At 44.4% G+C, this 14,305-nt stretch overlaps 2 protein-coding genes across 2 annotated transcripts in view; one reads left to right on the top strand and one right to left on the bottom strand.

The window, feature by feature from the left end:
- The window catches only part of DOCK1 (dedicator of cytokinesis 1), a 437,647-nt gene that overhangs the window by 267,529 nt on the left and 155,813 nt on the right, over positions 1-14,305 (bottom strand). The gene's annotated exons all lie outside the window — the stretch shown is intronic.
- The window catches only part of INSYN2A (inhibitory synaptic factor 2A), a 46,737-nt gene that overhangs the window by 19,523 nt on the left and 12,909 nt on the right, over positions 1-14,305 (top strand). Inside the window, exon 4 of the mRNA XM_070945965.1 lies at positions 14,005-14,076. Within this exon, the coding sequence (XP_070802066.1) occupies positions 14,005-14,076 (72 nt within the window). The remainder of the gene's footprint in view (positions 1-14,004; positions 14,077-14,305) is intronic.

The following is a 14,305-nucleotide window of genomic DNA, read 5'->3' as shown; positions in this document are numbered from 1 at the left end:
TTATAATTGCTATAGTAAGTCCTGCAAGTATTAATGTGTTTCCTCCTTTCTCACTTTATGTGAACTAGGGAAGGGCTCTTCTGGGATGGTTTCTAAAATTAGTTTCTTGGCCCAGGCTCAAACTTTATCTAACCATTGAGTTAGTAAAAGCTCTTCCTCCTGCCTTCAAGGACATTCCCTGTGGCCTATATAATAATCAACGCAGTGACCTCAACAAAGATGTAACTTTACTAAATCCACTTCATGTTGCTAGCAATCAGGTCACTATAATTTGAACCCATTACAACTAAATAATTTTCAAGGAACCCATGTAAGATACATTGCTTTAATTTACTTGTAAATTGATAAAAACCTATTGATGCATGATTATCTAGGTTAGAAAGGCCAGCTGGAGCGCTTGGTGAAATTGGGTAAAACCTTCATGATCAGGTTTCCACCTTATACTTGAAGAATAATAATCCATGTCCAAGGCCCCTGTTTGCATACTTGCTTCTCCAGAGGAATGTAACCCTGTCTGCATCCAACTTTGGGACTGTTCAAGTTGGAACCTTCATCTAAGCTTTATACCAGTTTTAAAATTAGCTCTAGACAGGACTACACTCCTCTTAAGGATATTTGAGATATGCACCTATTATTCACTTCTTTTATTCAACTTCGTCTTGCAAGGAATTAATATGAGCTTGTTTTGTCCCCTCACAGCCTCCAAATACGGAGTCAATACTTCCATAGCGTGCTTAGAACAGACTGAAGTTGTGTTGTACAGTTCATCATCATCATCATCCTGCTGATATCTCATCCCGCTCCTAGCAATTTCATGAAGATGCTGAATAACATGTTGGGTTTGGCTAGAGATTCGCTTGCATAGGAGGGTTTAGTTCCCCTTTCTCTTAGAGTTCTACTGGAACATATAAAATAATCTAAGTGCTGGGGAAAGAAACTCTGCAGAGGAAATTTTGAGAGGAAGATTGAGTTACATAGGGGATGCTATTGCCCTTGTCCCTTTCTGTAGACAGAATCAACTTCTGCTGCTATATTACGGAATTCCACACAAAGTATGAAAACATTCATGAGACATTCATATAATCTCAATACCCCAATATGGTAATTAAATGTGACAAAAAGTAAACTGAAATTTAAAACAACTATCTGGATGTTCAAACTTTTACACTGTGCAAAATTGATACCTATTTCATTAGAGTGGATATGTGACGTAGATGTGGTATACAAAATTATGTAGTTTTTCATCAAATCTAATAAACTGAAAAGAAGTTGCATATAACTAATGTTTTCTAAAATGTATTCAGATTTATTCAATGGCTGTTGATGTATCATTCATGACTGATTTACAAAGCAATACTGTAGTCAAATATACTAAATCTAGAGTTTTAGAAAGATTTTTGACATCTTCCTTGTTTTTGTTGGCAGAGTATTTTTTTATTATTCTAATTCATTTTGAATAATGTGGAGTTTATAGATGCATTTATTTTGTATACACTTTTTCGGACAAAATATTCATCTATCTATGAAAGAGCAAACATTTATGGCCGCTTTCAGTTTCATACTGTTCTGATCTATCTTCTTAATGTTTATATGTGTACAAACTGAAATCTATAACTACACTGAAGCATCAATTAGAAGAATTTATAGCCAAAGTAGATATTCCTATTGGGAATGTAATTTCACATTCTAAAATCTTTTTTTTTTAAATGGTAATATGTAGCAGTGGTAACCATTCTGCCTACTCTAGTACAGAGAGAGAATGTTAACTATGTAATTCACCAAAGTTGTTTTGCATATTTTTTTAATCCCACTTTTATTATTTCTATAAATAACTAATGGCAGGAATGCCTAATACTCCTTCCTCTTCCTATTTTCCCCACAACAGCAACCCTGTGGAGTAGGGTGGGCTGAGGGAGCATGACTGGTCTAAAACAGGACTAACAGTCAGAGTCTTCTGGTTTCTAGCCTGATAGAACTGCAGCTATAGAAATCATTCTGTTGAATTAAATGGAAGCTATGTTTAAAAACTTTGCTAATGCTTTGCAATGAAATGCTGTACTCAGTCAAGAGTACGGTGTTCTGGTTCAGAGTAACAAATATTTGCTTATTGGTACATTACACTGAAAGGTGTTTACCATCACTTTCTAAGTATCAGTCAATAGTATCACTTAAATACAGGTAGGCCTCGACTTACATCCACAATTTCAACTTGGAATTTAGATCGTAAATTGTTGCAGGTGTTAAATGGATGGACAGAAAACTGCCCGCCAAAGAGGGATAGGCAGCTCCTTCCACGTGCAGAAGAGAACTGAAGCACTGGGGCTGGAGAAAACCTTTGTTTCCCGAGTTTCTTTTCTCCATTCCAGAGCTGCAATTTTCTTCCTGCCTGCCAGAGAAATGCCATCCCACACAGGCGAAGGGTCAGGCGGGCAGCTTTTGCTCTCAAGGATGGTGGCTGAAATAAGTCCATCTCAAAATGCAAGCAAAAATCCAAGCTTGGATTTCAAGACAGACTTTTTCAGTCAGGAACCGGATAGCAGTCTGTGTCTTACCTGCAGGGAAGATTGCAAAAGCTGTTTGGCAATCTGCTATAAGTGTGAGCTGGTTGACAAGGGCCAGATCACAATCACGTGACTGTGGAAGTACAGCAACAGCTGTAAGTTCAGGCACAGATCATAAGTCCCTTCGTTCAACACTTTTGTAATTTTGAACAGTGACTGAACAAATGGTTGTTAAGTGAGGACTACCTGCAATTTTTTCCCGTCATTTTCTTTGCCATTGTGTCCAGGGAAACACGCTGTAAAAGAAAACCTCACAAGTTCAAGAAGTTTGATTGAACTTGCGAGAAGGTTTTCTTTTACAGCCTGTTTCCCTGGACACAACGACGAGGAAACCGATGGAGCTTGAAAAGTAAGACCTGCGTCCCGCTTCTTGCCGGCCCCAACTGCCACCCCCAAATTGCATCCCTAAAGGGTGCGAGTGGCTAAGCAAGGGGCAGGAGCCCTGCCATGCCCGGCAAGGAGGGGAGAGAAGAGATGGCAAGGGGAACAACATCTCGCTCCATGTGTCTTGCTTCTCCCTGTCCCACCTCCCACCCCTCTCGGTAAAGAGATGGCATAGAAGGGAAGGAACCAGGCTGCTGTTGCCATTGGGGTGGGGTGGGGTGGGGTGGGATGTGTTGGGCCGCTCGGCCGATGCGAAGAACAGGGAGGGAAGGGCATGTTCCCCCCCTTCCTCGCCTCAACTCATTTTGGTTGTGCAGCAAGCAACCAAAGGAAATGGCGGGACTGGCTGCCCATGCATGTAAATAGGTGTGTGTGGGGGGGCTTATTTTGGCTTTTATTATTGCATGCACTGAAAAGCCCGATTGGGCTTATTATCCGGACATGTCTTATTTTCGGGGAAACACGGTAGTGAAACTAAAAACATATCATTTAAATAATTATATTTTTCCAACTCATATGAGATAAGAGGTAGTAATATTTATAATCATACTTAAAATGAGATGTTCATTGTAGCAAACTGTAATTAGAACTAAATAAATCATAATTTATGGTTTAGCATTACTGACCCCAAAGTGGGCCACGCTATGATATTCTCTAGAATCTGATTGGACAAAAAAGTTTTCCTTTATGTAATTAGGGTGTTATTAATTTCTGCATTTGGGCAGGAGCTTTTAGTCACAGTTTATGAAATAAAATCTCTGAACAGCTAAGAACTAATTCAGCTGCGGATTCTCACCAATAATGTATTTCTGAAGGTTGAAACTTATCTCAAATTGCTGTATAAGTTATATCATTGATATTATCATTCTACTTAACCTTTGAAAATAAAGTAATTTCTGTTAAAATTAATTTGGCTAGGATTCAATAGAATATGTTGCACAACCATTTCTTCTTGGGTAAGACCTGAGTGATTGTAATTACATTGTTCAGTTTCTGGCTAATTACTGATAAAGTCTGAGAAAATATTGCTCTAAAAGTTTATTAGCCAGAGACAAAGTTATTAGAAACTTTCCTATATTAAATATATTATCATGCACAGCAATGGTCCAGTAAATGTTCTTAATTTCAGGTGTCCAGGAAAAGCAAATAGAGCCCTAAGATCCTTTAGAATCAATCCTGAATATGAAAGTTTATACTAGACCAGAATGGGGATTTCATCAGAGACAGGTTTTTTTTTATGACAAGCATGCTTTTTATTCAGCTAACTGTTCATTGAAAATGACATTTCAATTTGGTAGATGACTCAGAAAGCCTTGTCACTGGGTTCAGCTTCTGAAGGAAATAATCCTATTCTGGACCTAGTTCTTCACACAATATGAATTGTTATACTAAAAGAAAGACTACAGAAAGACTATTTTCCTACGATTCAAGACTCGGTTCTTTTTCTTTTTCAACTAGCTATACAATTATATAAAAAAGGAGAAGCTTGTATTTCTGGCCCTAAGGGAGGCTGTTTCCTTTTAAAGAACTAAAGCTACGTTTTCATTAATTCTTGTGTACTTCTTTCAGAACATTAAAAGAACATATAAAATCCTCATATTAATCGGGAATAGCTATCCATTAAGCCTCATATCGGTTAAATAATAATTTACATTGTAGGCCATCAATGTTATGTCACTTGGAGACTCAGGGCGGCTTACAATGCACTAAGCAATAGCCTTCATCCTTTTGTATATTTATACAAAGTCAGCTTATTGTCCCCACAACTGGGTCCTCAATTTACCTATCTTAGAAAGGATGGAAGGCTGAGTCAACCTTGAGCCTGGGGAGATTCGAACCTGCAATAATTGCAGGCAGCTGGTCTTAATAACAGGGTGTTTTAGACCACTGTACTACCAAGGCTCTTGGTAATTTACAATTATGTAAATGATTTAAGTTCATCCAATTGTCAGTTGTGATGTTATGATAAAAACTGACATGAATCACCCAGATTAATTTGACTAAAGCACATTGGGGTGTATGGGGTGCCTGGACAGAAATTTTGCCCCTTGTTTCTGAAGTGAAGTCTGCTAAACTATTCCGTCAAATAGAAAGTTCAATAGATTTAGGAAAACGTGTAGCATGATACTCGATATTGTAAACTATTAGTGGGAATCCCTGGTGCTGGTTAGTTTGAGGTTATACCAGTTGTCTGAAAGATTTGATCTTAAGCCACACAATATCTTTGGAATGTAAAACATGCAGAAGATCTTTCGTACAGCATTATGCATCTTCAGTTAGAATTAGAAAATATTTCTCTGATTGAACTAGTCTGTGGCCATAATAAAATTATCTGAATGTATCTGAACTCAGGAGAACCACTAGTAATTACTGTGTATTGTGAGCCAGAAAGGCAAATGATCCAAGTTGTAAAGTTAGTTTTCTAATTTTCTATTTCACAGCAAATACACTATTGAAACATTATCTACTTTCACAAGAAAAGAAAGGGCTACCTGCAGCAATTGAATGTATATGCATTCCCCCGTTTTCCCCAAATAAAAATTCAGAGCTTTAGGGGCAAGGAGCTATTTCATTTTCCCTGCAGTTGTAAATCTGACAGCTCTGCGCAAATAAAAGGATAATTTATGGCTGCATAAATTGGGAAATTTGAGGAAAGCAAATTTAAAGGTCATTTTTGTTCCTGGTACCACATTTAAACTTCTTTGGATTCTTAACTGGATTTAAAATAATGCAACCTCTAACGTACTCACAAATAAAAGTCAAAGCAAGACAATATATAAATATGCATGAAATTATTGAGAAAGCCAAGAATATTAAGCATGGCTTCTTTGTTTCAGAGTCTCTCATATTTCAAGGCCACATAATATAATACATGCACATAAGTATTTTGCCTTTTCTTACTCTGAAATAAGGTTTAAATTAAAGATTACATCCTGATTAATGTAACAAAGGTGGGACTTTTGGTGGTGGGTGGGTTATATTTTGTTTATTATCCATGTATATATTCTTCTTGGTCTGAAAAATGATACCATGATATAATGAAAGCAGGAATATTAAAAAAATTGCAGCCTGGTATTGGGGAAGAGCTGTTAAGAACCTCTTACAAGTACAGATAATAATTCCTGGACATCATATTTCTAGCCTTTAAAATTATATTTTATCTGTCTTGCCATAATTAGAACTAGTGCTGCTTCTTTCACCTAAATGTTTGTGCAGCTAAGAGAAATTTGTGTAAATAAAAGTTTTGTAGTTATGGAAATGACCAATATAATGTTCATTTGAAACAGATGTGACATACTGATACTGGGTGATGATGTTTTATACAGGGAAAGGGGAAGAGGCACATTTTTGACAAACTCCATGGATGAAATTTAAGATATCCAATCTGCCATAAATAAGACCCAAATTTCATTTTCTATCTTGGACATCCCTATCATTTATACCTTCTAAGTACATTATTTTGTTTCAACCAGAACAGCTTTAGTATCACAACTGAAAGTATATGTACAGAGACAGCCCAAGAAAGTTGACATTAAATGAGGATCTGTCTGCTAAGCCTACTGTTCTCCATAGTGCAGAAATGGGAGGTGCCAGTCTGGGTATTCCCTTGCTCTAGCTCTATGTCCTGAGCTGAAAATTCTGAAGATCCGCCTCCCTGGTGACGTCTCTTCAGTTTTTTTCAGCTCAGCACAGCTCATGGTTGCAAGTTTTAGCTCCTGAGCTTTGAGCCAGAGAAAAATAGTTAATTTTCCCTGGATTTCCTAGATTTTCTTTCTTTTCCTTATTTCTTTATTTCTTTCTTGACTGGTATTGGAAAGTTGCTGCTGGATTTACAGGTACTGGTCTAAGGGGAGCTCTCCGGTACCTGGATTGAGCGTGGGGGGGCGGTCTGCTGTTCTCCCCCCACTCTTCCCTTTACGCTGGGCAGCGGTGAGGGGCTAGCCGGCTGGCTTTCGCCCCGGTCCCTTCTGATCCACCCCTGGAGCCTCTAGGGCGTGTAAAACAGCCACGGGAGCCGCGTGCGCCATTTTGCCTTGCCGCGGCGTCCCTTTGATCACCGCTCGTCAGCTGTGCAGCGGAGCGGCGTTTTTGCCTTTTTCGTTGGTTTGGAGACTGGCTGCAGCCCCACCAGCCTGGATTTGGCTGGTGGGTTCAGAAATGGCGATGGCTGTGGGGTGTTGGCCTGGAGCCAGGGCCACGCTATAACGTTGCTTGTGATGGCGGACTGTAAGTCGCGGCGGCCTTCGTCCCCGCGCATTTTGGGCGCGAACTGGCTCAGGCGGCCTTGCTCCCCTGGCAGCCTTTGGGCACAATGCTGCAGTTTTTCTATTGGAGAAGCAGAGGAGAGAGTGAATTTTTTTGACCAGAGTAATTCTATCTGCGGGTTTGCTGGCCGGCCTGACCTGATACTGCTTCTGATCTTCAGAGAGGGCCTTTATTTAAACTGCGTCAGTTGATGAGCGGCCATTTTGAGACCCGGGAGCCATTTTGTTTTTCAATTCAAGGCCTGTATAAGTTATTTTTTAATTTATTTCTCTCTTTTGTTATTTATTTGCAGAGTCTTTGGATTTTGGTTTTCTCTGTGTTGCCAACTGACTTTATATCATGGAGGATGCTGACAGGCAATCATCCTTCTCTGCTGAGGGCTCCTGGTCTCCTCCACCTGGCAAGGGCAGGGCTTCTAGGCCTCGAACTGCCAGCATTGCTGCAGCAAATAAAATTAGGGCCAAGGCTAGATCTCGCCCCGGGCGTTCCAAGGCTGAGGAAAGGACAGCTCAAGTAAGACAACGTGCCTTGGACAGAGAATTTGCAAGGGCTGCTGCCATTAATATGGCTGCTGACACCTCTCAAGCCTCTGCGCCTGTACTTCAGAAATCAGTTCAGACTGGGGAAGATTCTGTCCCTCAGACTGTCCATTCTCCCACTTTGGCTGGGCCATCCAGGGCATGGTCTCCAGAGATGCAGGTCGAGCTCCATCAGCGTCCAGGGCCTTCTGGGACCAACAAACGTCCTGAGGCCACCTATACCCCCACTGCGGCTGGCCTTCGTCAGGATGAAGGGGGGGAGACAGATGTGCAGAATTCCATGAAGTCCTGGGTGGAGCAGGCAATTAGGCAGGGCATAGCAGAGGGGATGCAACTTCAGTCACAGATGTTTGCCCAAATGTATGCCCTTAGACCTGAGGTGGAGCCCCAGGGCTTCGTTGCCCCTTCTGAGGATTATCATTGCCAAGTTTCCCCTTCTCCTTCTGAGTTAGTTGACTCTGCAGAAGACTGTCTGGAGGAAGGAGAGATTTCGGATGGGGATCAGATGCAGCCACCTAGGCCCACCTTCAAGGGCTTATTTAACCCCGCTCTTTTGAAACCACTTCTGACAAAGGCCAGGGCCACTGCTCGATTGGGCCCTGACCCAGCACTCTCTGGTACCTCGGGTACGGGAGAACAGGATGATTACCTTTTTACAGAGCAGGCAGTGGAGGCAGATACTATTCCTATTCCGGGAATGTTTCTGGACATGATCCGTAGAGAGTGGGCGGCCCCCTCTCTCCCATCCAGGGCGTCAGGACTGGACAATCAGTTGTTTACGGTGGATGCGGACATGCTTGCCTTGTTGGAAGTTCCTAAGGTGGACGCTCCGGTGGCGGCTCTCACGTCTTCTTCTGTTTTACCACCTGATGCAGAGGATGCTCTAAAGGCTGAAGATAGGCGAGAGGAGACGGCACTTCGTCGTGCGCACCAGGCGGATGCCTGGGCTGTACGAGCTTCTTCAGCGGCATCTTTTCTCACCAGAGCGTCGGTCAGATGGCTCCGCCAGCTTCAAGACCATCTGGCACCAGATGATGTTCGGGCCCACCAAGACCTTTCTAAGATTTTGGCTGCAGCCGAGTACACGGCGGATGCTACCTTGGCTGCTGCCAGGTTCTCTGCCAGGGCCATGGCTTCATCAGTCACTGCTAGGCGTATGCTCTGGCTACGTCATTGGCAAATGGACGGCAAGAACAAGTGGAAGTTGGCTTCCGCTCCCTTTGAAGGGGGGTTTCTTTTTGGGCGGGCCTTAGATCCCCTACTCATCGAGACCAGGGATAAGAGGAAGGTCCTCCCGTCCCAGAGTAGACGAACGGATTTCCGTTCATCCCCTTACTATAGGCGGCCCTCCTTCCGCCAGGGGAGAGCCGGGCCAAGCTTCCCCCGTCAGCAACGGCCGTTCCATTTCTCCAGATCTAGTTATCAGGCAGATAGGTCAGCTTTTTCCCGGGGTCGACAACAGTCATCCAACAAGCCCTTCAGGGGCTCAGGTGGCAGAGGGGCCAGGAGATCTAAGTGACTATCCGTCGCTGGACCCTCTTGGGGGCAGGCTTGGCCTGTTTGCGGACCGCTGGGATGACCTAACTACAGACAATTGGGTGAGGGAGACAGTAAGAGCAGGGCTCTCCCTCGAATTCCTTTCACCCCCTCCGAGGCGTTTCCTCCACTGCCCCGTTTCTGGAGACCCATTCAGGCGGGTACTCATGGAATCGGCTATCCAGCATTTACTGGATATCAGGGCCATTCAGCCGGTTCCACTGGGACAGTGGGGGCGCGGGTTCTATTCCATCCTCTTTGTCATCCCAAAGGCCTCGGGAGGGTGGAGGGCAATTCTAAATTTGAAAGACCTCAACAAGTTTATCGTCTACAAGAGGTTCAAAATGCACTCCCTGCATTCCATTTTAGCTGGGATCAGGGAGGGAGACTTCCTAGCCTCCATAGATTTGACCGAAGCCTACCTCCACATACCAATTCGACCGGAGCATCGTCAATACCTGAGGTTTTGCTATTCAGGCCGTCACTACCAATATCTTGCCCTGCCGTTCGGGCTGGCTTCCACCCCCCGGACGTTTACCAAGATTCTCTCTGTTTTGGCGGCATATCTCAGGTCTCTTCCTATCAGAATTCAATGTTACCTCGACGATCTGCTCATTCAAGGGTCCTCCCAGCGGCGAGTGGAACAGGACTTGACCACGACAATTCAGGTATTGAGGGACCACGGGTTTTCGGTGAATCTGGCGAAGTGTCATCTCATACCTTCTACAAGGTTAGTTCATCTGGGGGCCCTGATAGATACACTAGCGGGGCAGGTCTTCCTGTCCCCGGACAGACAGGACAGCATCAGGGCGCTGATCCAGTCTCTTCGGGGGTCCCGGACAGCTCAGATAGCCCAGCTATCCCAATTGTTGGGAAAAATGATATCCTGTATGAACATAGTTCCCTGGGCCAGGTTCCATGCGAGACCACTACAGTGGTTCTTGCTCCCCTTTCAGAAGGCAGGAACGAGCTCGTCCAAGGTCAGAGTTCAGGTTCCCCCGCAGGTCCTACGAACCCTGACCTGGTGGACGTCAGGGGCCATCCAGAAGGGGTGCTTCTTCAGGGATCCCCACAGGGTGATAGTAACGTCGGATGCCAGCCTGTTGGGCTGGGGGGGCCATTGCGGGTCTCAGGTGGCCCAGGGCCGCTGGTCCCACCAAGAACTATCCCATCAGATCAATTGGTTGGAGCTCCGGGCGGCCCGTCTGTCTCTTCAGACCTTTCTTCCGCAGGTGAGGGGGCAGCATGTGCTCCTTCTCACAGACAATACGACGACGAAAGCCCATATCAACAGGCAAGGGGGGACTCGTTCCGGGCCTCTGATGCGAGAGGCGGAGACCCTTTGTCTTTGGGCAGAGACTCACCTTTTGTCCCTGACAGCGGACTACATCGCAGGGACGGACAACATAGAAGCCGACTGGCTGAGCCGAGCCATGATGGACCCCTCGGAGTGGAGACTCCATCCCAACTTGTTTGCGGAGGTAGTCGACCGGTTCAGTCGCCCGGTAGTGGACCTCTTCGCCTCCCCAGCGAACACTCAACTTCCTCTTTTCTTCTCCCGTTTTCCTGCCCCGGGAGCGGCGGGGGTGGACGCTCTGCGGACCCCATGGCCCAAGGGCCTCCTTTACGCTTTCCCTCCCCTACCCCTTATCCCAGCCGTCATTCGGAAGTTGCTGCTGGAGGGGGCGGAACTGGTGTTAGTGGCACCTCATTGGCCCAGACGGCCTTGGTTCGCCGACCTGGTCGACCTGTCGGTCGCCCATCCCTGGCGGATTCCCCCGGACAGAGTCACGCTCAGCCAGGGCCCGGTTCTGCATCCGGACCCACAGAGACTGCAGTTAGCCGCTTGGAGGTTGAGCGGGGCCTCTTGAGGCGGGAGAACTTTCCAACCAGGGTCATCAGGACTATGCAGGCGGCCAGGCGACCCTCCACCACAAGAATTTATGAGGCAACGTGGAACAGGTTTGCTGGGTGGTGTGCCTCCAGACAGTTGAGCCCGACTTCGGCATCGGTGGTGGAGGTGCTGGAGTTCCTTCAGGACGGGTTGGACATGGGACTTTCCACTAACACACTACGACGACAGGTGGCTGCGTTAGGCACTGTCTTGACTTTTAGGAAGTGGGGCTCCCTCGCCAACCATCCGAGGGTGAAGATTTTTCTGCGGGGGGGCGGCTAATTTAAAGCCGCCTCCTCTTCACCGTTACCCCACTTGGGACCTCGCTAAGGTTCTCCAGGCCTTAACAAAGGCACCTTTCGAACCTTTACGGGAGACTAGTCTCCGTCTCCTATCGTGTAAGGTAGCTTTCCTTGTGGCCGTCACGTCGGCCCGACGGATCTCAGAGTTGGCGGCTTTATCGGTGCGGAAAGACCTGTGCATTTTTCATCCCAACAGGGTGGTTCTGCGGCTGGACCCTGCCTTTCTTCCTAAGGTCAACTCCTTGTTCCACCGAGCTCAGGAGTTGGTCCTGCCTGACTTCTGCCCTCGGCCTAGGCACGCCCTGGAGCAGACCTGGCACACCCTGGATGTGAGGAGGGCCCTCCGCATTTACATTTTTAGAACCTCTTCTTTCCGGAAGACGGAGGCACTCTTTGTCTCGTTTCAGCCGTCGACTCTTGGCCACAGGGTGACCTCTTCCACGGTGGGACGCTGGCTTAGGACGTGCATTTCTTCTGCTTATGAGCTCCAGGCTCTACCTGTACCTCAGGGGATTACTGCCCACTCTACCCGCAGCGCTGCCACGACGGCGGCTTGGTCTACGCAGGCGTCAGTGGAAGACATTTGTAGGGCGGCCACATGGACTTCTCCCACTCCCTTCATCCGTCACTATAGACTTGACTCCTTCGCTTCGGCGGAAGCGGCCTTTGGGAGACGAGTACTGCAGCGGGTTCTTGAAGATCCGGGGTCGTCGGCCCAGGACAGCTCCCACCCTTAGGGCTGGTCAGTCTTTGGTATATCCCAGACTGGCACCTCCCATTTCTGCACTATGGAGAAGGGACGTTGGTCTTACCGTGATATGTTCCTTCTCGTAGTGTAAAATGGGAGGTGCCAGCCCCACCCTATCTGTGGCTGCCTGGGCCGGCTCCCCTGGTGGAGCTTGTTGTTTTTTATCTTTCAGACTGAATGTCATTTACCTGGACTGCGTACCATTCGCTTTGGCTTCACTGGAAAAAACTGAAGAGACGTCACCAGGGAGGCGGATCTTCAGAATTTTCAGCTCAGGACATAGAGCTAGAGCAAGGGAATACCCAGACTGGCACCTCCCATTTTACACTACGAGAAGGAACGTATCACGGTAAGACCAACGTCCCTTCTGTCCTGCTAAGTACTCTCCTATACCAATTTTTCCCTAGTAGTAGCAGCACCACTAGTCTGTATGTAACTGGCCACTACCCCATAGATACCACCGAGGGGTTCATCAGTTCTGATGTCACAATTCATTACTCCAATGACTCCTATGGAGTGACCCTCATACCACAACCAAAAAGCCTATATTTCTCTTTTCTTTGGGGGCAGTGAAGCAACAGCTCTGGTAAGGGACTTGGGACACTTCACTGGCCATCCTGATTGGTCAGTCACAGAAGATTATTGATTTTATCTAATAGTTGGGATAGCACTGTCATGCAGTTTTCAATACAAGCATAAAGTGGAAAAAGATAGTCATAAAATTATTGTAAAATTATGGAGAAAGATAGATGTTGCTAAGCTTTGTATTCTGAAACAACAGATATGAATTTACCTGTAATCAAAGTGCAACACAAATATTTAATTTCAGATTATTAGAATCTCTTGCTGTATGATTTTTACATTGTTGAAATAACATTAAATGATTTCTCTATTCATATTGTAATAAATTTACATGGAAATTAGGCACACAGAACATTTATAAGACAGTTATATGTGGGCAATAGACTAATTATAGATGGTATTACATCTTACAGTATGCTTTAAATTTTGTGAACCCTTTTGAATTTTCAGAATTTCTGCATAAATATGATCTGAAACTAGATAGAGAGCCCAATTAAACATATTTGAAATATTTGACTCTAATTTCCCTTTCAAATGAACTGATGATCACATACTTTGTGATATGTAGCTTTCAATCATTTTTTTCAATAAAGATATGAAAAATATAATGCTTTTGACCTAGGTTTTTACCAAACTTGTAAACTATTATCAGAGCTCTGTTTTAGGCAATTACTGTTCATTTCAAAATGACCAATTTATTGCCTTAAGGTAAGCTGCACTCTACTTTTAGGTTATATGTGTAATAATTCAAGAAATAATGCTGGAAGCACAAAGGCTGTGAATGCAAGTTACAAGAGCAACCTGTTTGTCTTCCCTGACAATGAAATGTGTTTATTGGATGACTTCTAAAATTTAGCAATTATATCTTTCTTCTTGCTTATTGCATGTGACTCCAGCATTCCCTTATGGGCAATATGTATCACTTGAATAGAGAAAATCTAATAAAAACATTGTGACAGGCATGTACCATCTACAATAAGTAAATCATGCTTAGGCAATTTGATTTCAATTGTCAATATATTAACAAACTGTTTCCTGAATATCAAAACGTGTAAGTATTCTTATGTGCCTAAATGCAGGTACAAAACTGACAATCAATCCAATGAGAAGTTAAAATTAGGTTTCATCCCTCCACCCACTTAAACAATGAAGAAGCAATTCTTTCAACTATATAATGTTTTTATATTTTCAGGCTTTCATATCGGACTGGTCAAGACACATCCAATTGTGACACATGTAGGAACAGTGCGTGTATAATCTATAGGTAAGTAACTTCTCATGTTTCCGCTTTTCAAATTGGATAAAAATGATTTTATTCAGTAATAGAACCTGCATGCAAGCCACTGTTTTAAATTGGTATTTCAGCATGAATGCTCTTAAGAACAGGAAATTAATGTTTACTGTACTATAAAGCCAATTTATGAGGTATTTTAAGTACTAGAAAGAAGAGAAATGAGATGAGGATAGTGGTATGCATTAACTTGTACAATAAT

The sequence above is a fragment of the Pituophis catenifer genome, unplaced genomic scaffold (genome assembly GCF_029215685.1).
Source record: "Pituophis catenifer annectens isolate HBS135680 unplaced genomic scaffold, rPitCat1.0.hap2 SCAF_6, whole genome shotgun sequence".
In the NCBI taxonomy this organism is placed as follows: Eukaryota; Metazoa; Chordata; class Lepidosauria; order Squamata; family Colubridae; genus Pituophis; species Pituophis catenifer.
Note: the sequence above shows the minus strand (reverse complement) of the source record. Positions and strands in the feature narration are given on the sequence as shown.